The sequence below is a fragment of the Neolamprologus brichardi genome, chromosome 5 (genome assembly GCF_056152115.1).
Source record: "Neolamprologus brichardi isolate AB-2024 chromosome 5, ASM5615211v1, whole genome shotgun sequence".
NCBI classification, from domain to species: Eukaryota; Metazoa; Chordata; class Actinopteri; order Cichliformes; family Cichlidae; genus Neolamprologus; species Neolamprologus brichardi.
Genome location: NC_142108.1, coordinates 26,321,876 through 26,333,976, shown reverse-complemented (window position 1 = coordinate 26,333,976; position 12,101 = coordinate 26,321,876). Strand labels below are relative to the sequence as shown.

General features: G+C 40.3%; 1 protein-coding gene across 1 annotated transcript in view; it reads right to left on the bottom strand.

Annotated features, from left to right (window-relative positions):
- LOC102799650 (plexin-A2-like) overlaps nucleotides 1–12,101 on the bottom strand; it is an 83,026-nt gene that overhangs the window by 42,866 nt on the left and 28,059 nt on the right. Inside the window, exon 4 of the mRNA XM_006782885.2 lies at nucleotides 3,933–4,067. Within this exon, the coding sequence (XP_006782948.2) occupies nucleotides 3,933–4,067 (135 nt within the window). The remainder of the gene's footprint in view (nucleotides 1–3,932; nucleotides 4,068–12,101) is intronic.

Genomic DNA, 12,101 nt, shown 5'->3' with positions numbered 1-12,101 from the left:
CTGTAGATCCTCATGAATCATTCATAACTAGGCGGAGTTTTAGTATTTCTCATCAAGCTTTTGTTTGCCTTGTGTTTTTTCATGGTATTTCCTCATTTCAAGCAATCACAGAAAACCAATAAATATGCCCCTTTTCCCCAGAGGCAAAATCTCATTCTGACTGCTTTTGAGCGTTGTATAGTGGTAGAATCGGCTGATGATCACATCCACTTTTCTAGCTTTGGGAAAATCTTTATCGTCTCGCAACATCTGGGATGGCCTTACACTAATGCTCGACCTTATTATCTGACCAATTCACCATCTCTGTAACACTTTCATCCGGATTTATTGGAACTTTACGAATGCTGTCAGATGAACATTCAGGCTTTTAGACCTCTGTGATGCTCTATATCTGATCCTATATCCTCAGTCTGATTTGGAAAAATCCACAGCCATCACATGACTACATGGTTGCATTGCATTTCACTGCATATCCAACACCTTTCCAGCCTTTCGCAGTATGACTATAGCTGTTTCAAAAATTGTGCTACATTAAATCATAAATATAAAAATATTAATATATGTTGTGCGAAAATTTCAAAAGAGGGTGGCTGTGGCTCAGGTCGTAGAGCAGATCAGCTACTGATCGGAAGGTTGATTCAATTCAATTCAATTCAATTTTATTTATATAGCGCCAAATCACAACAAAAGTCGCCTCAAGGCGCTTCATAGATACAGAGGAAAAACCCAACAATCATATGACCCCCTATGAGCAAGCACTTTGGCGACAGTGGGAAGGAAAAACTCCCTTTTAACAGGAAGAAACCTCCGGCAGAACCAGGCTCAGGGAGGGGCGGCCATCTGCTGCGACCGGTTGGGGTGAGAGAAGGAAGACAGGATAAAAGATTGGTGGTTGGTGGTTCGATTCCTGGCTCCCCCAGTCCGTGTGCCAAATATCCTTGGGCAAGATACTAACCCCAAATTGCCCTCCGATGCGTTTGTCGTAGTGAGAATGTGTGTGAATGTTTTTTAGTTGCACTTGAGTTTAGAAGTGAATGGGTGAATAATAAGAATCAGTCCATTTACCATTTCAGGATATGAAAAAAATAAAGTCTGTATTAACATTGTAATGCACATTTCTGTGAAATTTAATTTCTTCATTTTATCGGCTGTAAACACTTAAAACATGTTACGTTAGTTTAAGCGAACACCTTTAGAGAGAGATTTCTGTTTGAAACTCTCCTGGCCTTTTCAGCACCATTGTTGCAGTGATTCCACAACAGAATAATTTGTAACTCAAAAGGTACTCTGTAGTTGTCAGGCTGTATATTTAGATGACAGAGTAACTCTGATTAATTAAGAATAATACGATTTCATAATAACGCAATAAACAAATGAGGTTACAGATTAGTGAGAGACTGATTTTGTCAGAAGAAGTACTAAATCACCTGCACAGTATATTCACTTCGCAAAACACAGCTCCTACCAACCCGTGTTAACAGTACAGCAACACCTGAGTTCATTAGTGGATAAGTGCTGATAAACGGCTGCAAACTCTGGAAGTGTTACAGTAGTATGAATGCAAACGAAACCAAAAGGAAAGAAAATAAGAATGACATAAATATAAACAATCTTAGATCCATATTTCTTGTTTAAATTGCAATTGCAACATCTGTCTACAAACAGAGAAAGATGTACCATGTGGCTGCTGATGAATATCCATGCAGTTTAGAAACAATTCAAATGAACACATATGGACCATGATAGGTGTGTTGGTAAAGGCAGGTTTCAGCCCATCTGAGTTTTGGGGGAAGGTCCCACAAAATAGGCTGGGAAACGCTGGTACACTGTACTCTCACATACAGGTAAGGGTTAATAAATAGGCACTGGTAAACAAAGAAATGGTTGGGTTGGATTTCAAGCAATGATTTTACATTTCACAGAGTGGCACTTTGAAAGATTGCTCTGGAAAAACCCTGCAGCACCCCCCCCCCCCCCCCCCTTCTTCTTTTAGGTTTAAAGCCTTAGCCATGACTTCACAGACTGAAGAGTGACATTCAGTGAGGTTTTAGTGTGTTTGGATTCTGAGCATTTCTATTCTTAGAAATGATCAAACTAAAGGCATACAGTGAGAAAAAAGATTAACTGCTGTGAAGATTTTTTTCCATATCAATAATGGCTTCCAAGGGGTGTTTGTGAGGACACAAAAACACACACATCCACACACATCCACGCACATACACACGATCCTCACTCTTCATCATCATGCTAACCCTGCATGTTTCACCCGGCAGGAGACAGAGGGGCTCATTGTTATTCCACAAGGGTCGGCTGATCTCAGCCAAATCTGTCTGTGCTTCGCTCCTCATTCCACATCATTTCTGTATTGTTTGGCTCCCAGGAATCTGAAAATCTCTCATCTCTGGGATCTACTGGAAATGTGGGAAATCTGCGAGTGAAGCCCTCTCCCTGGGGGATTCCTTACCCATGATACGGGGAAGTCTAAAGGGAAAGCTGAGCAAAGATGGAGGAGGAGACAGAAAGCGGAAGGCTTTACTCTGTTTCAAGCTCCTGGAGGCTACAAAGCCAAAGCTGTTCTAATATTGAGAGAAAATGCCAGGCGAAGCAGGGTTTGGTTATTGCTCTGTTACTGTGCGTCACTGAAGGCGGAGTGAGGAGAATAGCTGGCTATCTCCTTGAAGGAAGCATGTGTCTCTCCTTGAACGACCAGAGCTCATCAATAAGTTATGCCCTGTCTCTTCCAGTCTATCACACAGAAGGAAGAGCTGCCTTGATTTGTTTTAGAAGACGGCACCCAACACAAGACTGTCTCTATTCTTCCTCCAATGACATTATGTGTTGTCTTAAACTTGACGCTTTTATAGATTTCCAGACTGTTTTTCGGGCTCTCAGGAAAGAGTCAGAGCCACTCTGATGTAACTGACACAACTGCAATTGTCCCACTGCCCTTTGGCTTTCTGTCCTGTGACTCTGGCTCAATAAATTCCAGCAGTCAGAAGACAACCGAGAGCAGTGGTAGAGACTTTTTTTTTTTCTTTTTTTGGCTGCACTGAAACCTAATCCCATTTCACAGTGGCATGCCAGCGCGCCAAAATAATCACTTGATGGGAGTTGAAAGTGATTACCACTGTTCACTCTTATCTCCAATGAGTGCAGAGAATATCGTCCAACAACAACGACAACAACTGCTCGCCTCTGTGATCCTGGGCCAAGTGAGGAGCAGATGAGGTGGAATACAGCCACACAGAAAAAAAAACGCCACTGGTTTTGTAAGGGATGTGTGTGCGTGTGTGTGTGTGTGTTACGTACAAAAGATGCATGCGCTGTAAGTCGATTCGCATGGATAAGTAATTGGAGCAGTGGTCCATCCTCTTACACACAGTCTGCATATTTAATCCCTTCTGTAGATGTACAGTTCATGAATGTAAGGGAATTATTGTTTTAAGGAGAAGTCATAATCCTCTGCTTCAATTCCAAATAAACAGTATTAATTTATAATTTAGCATAGCTTAATGTTTTTGATTTGAAACCGTTTTACTTCTGATTCCAAAGCTCCATGCAGAAATACTAATCTTAACAGAATGTGCAGAACATTTCTTTTTGCAACAGCCTAAAAAAACAAAGATTATTTATTTGTTTTGGCCGTCAGTCCAAATCTAATCATCATTATTAATGTTTGTTCAAAACCGCTTCCACTAACCGATTTCCAAAAATACTTCCATACTGTATGTTTCTTGTCAACTAAAACTCTAAATTTCGTGCTACACGTCTTGTGTTTAACTGAAGGACATGTCAGCATGCCGAACACTCGCTGTCATAGGGGCTTGAACCTGTGGGCTTCCAGCTGAAGGACAGCCTCATCTGTTGCCGCATCATCCTGCTTTTCCAATGGTTCTTTTGACAGCAGCACCAACATGAGGGCGTTTCCTCACCTGCTTGCCAGACATGACATAGAGAGAGTTCCTGTCCACGGAGAAGGCCATGTCCCTGAGGATGGGACTGCTATCCTTCATCACAGTCACTGTCTCGTACAGCACTCCTCCCTCCAGAGGGCTGTCCACCCTGACCTGCAGAGGCATAAACAAACACAGAGATGAAGAGACAGTGACTGAATGGTTACTGTACATTTGTAGAATTAGGACTCTTCTCTACTATGTAAGATTTTGTATGCTTTCTATGTTTTGTTAAAAGAAAACCAAATGTCAGCTTTATAAGAAATATGCGCAGATGGCTTTTGCTTTCAGTTTTATGATCACCCACTGTTATGTGTAAAGTTTGGTATGTTTTTCCACTTTAACTTGTAAAACTAAAGGAAACCATTCTTGGCTCCATTTGGTGCACAGCAGTGTAACGACTTCAATAAAATGTGAAGCAATAACCATCAATGCATTTCTCCAGAGAATACAACTGTAATGAAGGTCCATACAAACTATACAAGCCAGTGAAGCTTTATTCTTCGTTAATGGCTAATCGGTTGTAAATAAATGCTCCTCCCTTCCAGCGGTCCATTAGAACATCAGCTCATTATCTAAAAAGGCACTTATGTGAGAGGACAGACAAAACAGCTTGTTAACTTGTAAATGAAAAAGAACAACTTGAAATTAAATGCAAAGGAAATGTTTAAGTGGTAGGTACTGTAAATGAGGAGATCAAAAACGATTTAATCTCTGTTAATTCAGTACAGCGATGTCTTCAAAGAGGAGAAATAAAGAGCAGTTCATCAGTTGTTACATTAAAGAGCTGTGTCTACTTAGAAAGCAAGGATTTTTTTCAGGGTTTAATGGTGTTCAAACACCATTAAACACCAAACAAACTTAACCTGAGAGATCTGAGAGATTAGTCAACCTGCTAAGCTGTAGATCACGAATTAACTTCAGTACATAATAGAGATGGCACAATACCACTTTTTTATGTCCGATACCGATGTCATATATTTGGATATCGGCCGATACCGATATGAATCCGATATAGTGTGTTTTTTAATCAATAAAACTGTTTTTTTAATATTTTGCTGCTTTTTGTATAAGTTCATACTCAAGTAAAAAAAAAAAACAAAGCATTAAAGCTATTCTGTTATACCTGTATGCAAAAAAAAATACACTGCACCCAAAATATTTCATAGTTAAGCAATACTGATCAATCTAATAAACTTAAACCTACTCCATCCTCCCTATTCTGGTATTTTAAAGAGTAAGCAACCTAACTAATCGGGTTCTAAAACTCCCAGCAAAAAAAAAAAAAAAAAAAAAAAAAAGGAACCACCCCCCACCTCATGATGCTTAATTGACGTAATCAACTTCAATTTGATGCAGTGTGAAAAAAATGCCCAGAAATCAATTATTTTTCAAGAATAATTAAATAGATTCAACATGTTTCTTCAACAGAACTGCAGAATTCACAGATGGTACCTTCCCAAAGGAAAAAGTACTATTGCTTACTAGGGTATATTAGACTTAATAGTTACTATATACAGTAATGGACTTCTATACATTTTACATCAGATTAAAACTTTGGGTGTAAGATTTGGATAATTTTTATTAAAAACTAGACATTTTAAATGAGAATAAGAATGAAAATTATGTCTTTGTGCCCCCTTTTCCCTGTTCGTGCCCTATTGGCCCCCGTGGCTATACTTTGCTAGATCCGCCCCTGCACAGTTACCAGCCGTCAGCTACCTAGAAAAGGATCCTGGTCTAGAAAGTAATATTAAATAAATTCTAACAACAGCTTATCAAGCTTAAACGTGCTGCTGTTGTTCAGCCGCTGGTTTCCTCTTTCTGGTGCAAAGTGGGCCAAAAACAAAGAAGAGAGACGGACTCGCTACAGAAAAGCTGATCATTGATCAGTTTCACGATTGAAGTAGCAGCAGGAGAGGGAGGGAGAGAGGCAGTCGCTCCATATATCGGTTGTTAAGCTTAACGCGAGAATGCTTTACAAACATTTAGAGATGAACTTACACATTTGCTTTACTTCTCTCTGGGATAAATTCCTGGGAGGTGAAATGCCGGTGTCGTGCCAAATTAGGTATCCCCGACAGAATTTGTTTCCCCTGCGTCGGGAGCACACACTGGACTGTCCAAATCACGGACAAACAGTATCCCGCATTGTTGAGTTTTAGTTTACAAACACTTCTTATAATGACTAACTACTCCTGACATTTTTGAGATGTTAGCTCTTTATACAACGAAGTTATAGTGGGATACAAATAATATCAGGCTGATCCTGCCACAATTTGTTCCCCCTGTGTAAATCACGGATAAACAGTCTCCCACATTGCTGATTTTTCGTTCACAAACACTTCTTATTATGACGCATTACTCCTGAAACTTTGGAGGATTTAGCTCTTTATATAGTAAAGTTATAGGAGAATAAAAATCTAAAAAATAGTTATCAGCCAAAACGTTAATGGTTTGTTAAAATAATCCCATCTGATACCTGTGAGCAATAAATATATAATTATATAATGTTGTAACCCTCAAACTGAATGGTAATGTAATGATACTAATTTTTCACTTTTTCACAAAATGAAAACATCAGTACTTCTTGCGTGCTCCCAGCACAGGGGAAACAAATTCTGTCGGGGATACCTACTTTGGCACAACGATGCTACAAATACACACATCACCTGATGCATACTGCTGCTACGGTTATGAGCCGAGTTGCGCCGTGTTGCAAGTTTTGGGAGGTGCTTTTTTGATATTTAATGGATCGGATTACATTTTTTATTTCTCTCCGATATCCAATCCAGTAATTTACCTCAGTATCAGACCAATACCTATACGTAATATCGGATCGGTCCATCTCTAGTACATAACTGTTGATTTTATAGTTCTATATGCTATATTCTATCCCATGTTCCAAAAACATGTTTAAGTAGGCTTTAGTTGAAAGCACCTTTCAGGTTGCTTGGCTACTAATGCCAGTTCTCGCAGGCTTTATAATAAGCTAACATTTGGCGCCAAACATCACAGCTGTGGATTTCACCAAGATGAAATTGATGTTGATCTTCTTATCTAGCTCTCAGACAGCAAGTAAGCAAATTCAAAAATGTCTGTCTCACAGCTTAGTCACAGTTTGTTTTTCCCTCAACAGTTACCTCTGATTTCCCAATGTGTGTTTGAAAGCTTACACAATAAATTAGGTGTGGGTATTTGAAATGGAAAGCGTGTGGTTGCTTTACATTTTATTTCATTCTCCTTCATTTACATTCCTGACTTGTGGCGCTTTGCAATAGTTTTGCTAGCGTGTTCACCCAGTGCCACCAAGACAAGGTACATTTATAGCCTGTGGTGAGACTGAGGGGAAGAAAAGGGAAAGACAGATTAGCTGCTTCTCATTCAGTAGTCCAACTGGTTATTGCGCCTCTGACCCACATTCACCCCTGAGGTTAAAGCAGTGACGCATCTGAGTTTTGAAACGTGTTTAGCAAGTTCAGCCTTAATTTGACTTTGGAGTGACTTTCAGAGAGAAATCTTTTGGGGCTCATTAAATGCAAGCATAGAAAACGAATGCCCACCGGTGAAGCGGTTTCGATTCTCCTCTCCCACCTCTACCAACAAACAAGGTGTGCTGCTTCGGTAAAGCAAACAAATAAGCAGGTCTGTCTTTGTGAAAAGTGGCTCACTGATATGGAAGTTGTCAATCTTAAGAAGAGCTTTTAGCTTAAAAAGCCATGGTTATTCTCAATATAACTAGATGTTAGTGATATATTGAAAGTGTTCAGTTTTCATCATTTTGTCGCAAAGACAGAAATTGTTTGTCTTTCTCCTTAGTGCTGTGCTTCAATTTTATATTTCACAAAAATACCTTTATTTGCACTCACAATGCCCTTTTTTTGTAATGCTGTCGAAGGAATGATGTGCATTGCATCACTAAAGTGATGCTAACTTGACAAGTGAAATAGAAGTCAGAAATGTGAAACAAGAGTTTGGGAAAAAAAACATAGTGGCAAGGGGGGAAAAATCTCATTAGCTATGCAAACCCAGGTGGAAGCCCCATTTAAATTCCAAGGAGACTGGATCATTAAACGTGTGATGCAATTACAGTAAAGCTGAATTAATTTCTCAATCATAATAATTAAAATAAATACAAGATAATGAAGAATTGGAGCAGAGAATTGTGGGAGCGGTTTGGAACGTCTGCAGTGTGATTATGACAGACTTCCCAGCATGAATCCCAACACGTGGACTTAGGCGACCTCGCCACCCAAATCAAATCTGACTGCAGAAGATTTTGAATGTGTGCCAAGCTTAGCTTGCACACATGGCGGCAGAGCCTCAGCAGTCTCTCAATGGGGACAGTCAATCAATACAAACTGATTACATGATTGGATCCCCTGGGCACCAAAACTTCATCAATCAATCATGCCTCCACCTTCCAGGCAGCTGTGCCTCTCCAACCGTCAGCTCTGCCATCCAAGAATGAAAAGAGGGTGGAGGGGTGGGGGCATAAATATGTGTGTGTCTGTTTGTTGGTGTATGCGGCTGGTGGAAGGGGAGAAGCAAAGATATGTCATTGTCTTCTATGTTAACACCAAAGTTGCAATTACAATAGCAACACAGGATGGCCTCTTAAATCCAGATCATAAGAGGACAGACACTGTCTCTCACCTGTCAGATTGTTAATAACTCAACACCATGCACAAATTATCCTCTAAATAGTTATTTCAAAGACAGACTTAGTTCAGAAATAAGCTTCTTTCTCTCGCTCTCGCTCGCTCACTCTCTGTTTTTGCTCTCTTTCCTTGTCTGCTCGAGCTACTATTCCTCCTCCTCCTCCTCCTTATCCTATTCCTCTTCTCCCGTATCAAAATCCCACACAGTAATGGAGCCAGTTTACATTATTTTTCCCACACTCTTCTTTTCATAAATAGCAGCACAAACAGAAACCAGAGAATGTGAACATTTCTGCGGTGAAACAATGTTTAAGAAAGCCCAGCACAACCGTTTAGAGGTCAGATACCGAGCGGTGTATAATGAGGTTGACCAGGGGCCAGGGATACAGGGATAAATACTGACCCATCACGACCGATTTGTGGTGTTTGATTTCAGCGGATTTAAAAGTGGTTTTATCATCTAAAGCAGGCCTGACCAGGCAGAAGCCCTCTGGGAGTACAACAGGTCCTCAATCTCTTCTTAAGCCCTACAGCTTCATAATGAGAATAAGGTGGGTTTAATTGGTTTTATAATGAGCCTGTTTTTTGGATGTTACACACACATTTGCACACACAGGCATGCAAACAAAATAAATTACACACTTGTACTCGTCTGTTGCCTGCTTTCAATAAATCGGTAGTTTTAAATTGTGTGTATGATTACTTGTTTGATCAATACACAATCTGTTAGACTGCAGAACACACATACATTGTATAAGAATACTTATAGGGCAGCACTTGTATCGAACCATTAACTATTTTTTAATACAGCCCACATAAAATTTAGATCATTTCTAAAACTCATGTAACCATTCTCCTTGGGGACAGTAAGAATTAACAGTTTAAATATTTTAAAGACAGAATTGCCTTCACAATCTGCTGCCCAGTCAAGTATCATTCACTAATTTGACCGATTTTAACAGTTACAGGCTACAAAACTCAAGGCAGTCTGTGTATATATATAGGTATTTTTAGTCTTTAATGGGATAGAGGGAACAACAGCTAATTTCAGACTGACTTCATTTTTACTTCTGTTGCTTTCGTCTCTGGGGACAGACCCTGTGAACAGGTATTGGCTGTGCAGTTACACTTCAGCATTGTGCTAGATTTCAGAGCACCTCAAATGCTTTTTGGTTGTGCTTTGCTCTTTTTTTCATGTTTAATAGTAGATTTGATCCACTGTGGATGGATCACATGTCTAAATAGGGTTGTGGTAAAGTAGTTAGGGCATTGCTTTAAAGTCAATACCAAGGACTGCATATTTTCCAAAAAACCTTCGGAAACCTCTTTTTGTTGAACTTCCTGTGTGGTCTTTGTCATGTAACAGAAGAACTGTACTGTTTTGCCATTGATACCACATGTTCATATAGTATGACCTCAGTGTGCCTCCCATTTCATTCTCTCATCCCAGCCTCTCACAACTGACAAGGATATATATTTAACCCATGAATAATATTTAAGCCAATAACAGCAATATCCTTCCTGCCACTGAAATTCCCTTGCAGAACCTGTGATGGTTATAAACAACCCAGCTCAGTTTGGCCTCTACAAACAGATATGCAACCTGAGCCCATGGGCTCTTAACGAAAACAGCCTAGCTTTCTAGTGGATGGCTTTGCATCTTAAATGCTGAGCTCCACTCTTATCCTGTGAGAGCCAAAGAAAACAAAAAAAAGACTTCTAAGATGTCGCTTGGTTTGAGCCGTTTTGGCTCCGCTGTAAAGCTGCCAGACCTCGTATGAGTAATACACTCAGTCAAAAGTCTCTCCTGTGTGTATTTACAGATGGGATTGATTTCAGGCAACGATATTAAAGCAGAGGAAGTACACTCATAAATGTCCAAAACGACCTGTTTTCTCCTGAAAATGGAGACACATTGTAAAGCAGATGATTCTTATGTTTATGCACTGACCAGCCAAACTTGAGAAAGAAATTCTGTCCATATATGGCCAACCAAGCTGTGCCCAGTTAACCTAAACATATGGATGATGACCCAGGAGGCAAAGAGCAGTCTGTTCAGTAAATCATTCCCAATCTGCCACTCTGACAAGGTTTGTCCCTGAAGACCAGTTGTCTGACGCACTCTGACCTAGACATGGCAAGCCTGGTATAGCTGTTATTAAACAAACAGTTTTCTAGTCTTTATGTCACATTATGCCAGAAATCAATATTTCATCCTCCTCCGTGTATGTTTTTCATGTAAAACCATTAAGAGTAATAATCAGGACTAACGTTTGCAAGGAAACCACACATAAATCTTCCATTACTCTGAAAACAGGAGCAGAATGATTATACACGCAAGACTAGATCCGAAGTATATGTATTCAGAGTGTAAACAAGACAGATTTTGGCACAGAACTCACAGTGGATGCTCCCTGGCTGACTCCGTATTGTGACACAGGGCATGCAGTAACATAAGGGCCAGACAACTGTCCACCTTTAAGGTTGAGTGGCTGGCATATGGTCCAATTGTAGATGACAGCCAAGGAGAGCGTGCATTGATTAGCCCGCATATCCATCATGGCTCTGTGAATGCTAAAGAGACGAGCTGCAGCAGCTAATGAACACAAAGAGTGTCACTGAGGTGGAGATGTGTATTACAGGACACGACTAATCATTCAGCCATTATGCTAACCACAGTCACAAAGAGGAGCATATTGATCACAGCCACTAGATACGCTGTATGTTGGCAAGTGCATACCTAAAACGCGATTGCCAACTGGGTTGGAAAAGAGGTCATGACATTCAAGTGTGTGTGTGTGTGTGTGTGTGTGTGTGTGAATGCATGTGTGTTTTTGAGATTTATTGTTAAAAGCCTTCCAGTTCCAGCAGCCAAATTTTCAGTTCGCTTTAACCTTCAGCTGCATGGCAAGCTTCCAGGTTTTCATTCCACAATTTCTACAACTTGACCACAGTCTCCGCTCAGTCTGTGCATGTTCACTTCTTTTCTGTCTCCTTGAGGACATGGTTTCCTGTTCTCTGTTTCCTGTCCTCCTCCGTGCAGCCCCCATCCCTCCAATCATTCCCATTGTTTGTCAGGTTCCCATGGCCCATCAACAAAAGCGGTGGGAGGGGGACAGTGGAACAATTCATTGCACCCGTATGGTCTTCATTTTCCTGACCGCAATGCAGTCACAGTCCTGTTTCCATTTGTGTGACCGCACAAGAGAAAGAACAGACATAAAGGAAGAGAGGACAAAGAGTTGAAGGGAAACATAGCTGCTAAATAAAAGCCAGTAAGGAAAAGAAGAAAGATGTACACTTTTCTCTGTTATCACCAAATTGCCTCTCTTAATACTATTTTAGCTGTACTGAGACATCGAATTGCGATTCGCTCTAAAGATTTTTACCCTTAAGGTCCGGCGCTCTTAATGCAAGATGAAGATTCTTCTCGGAGTAGCCTCAAACAAATCTATTTTTCCTGCTCTCCTCCCCATTCTTATGATTT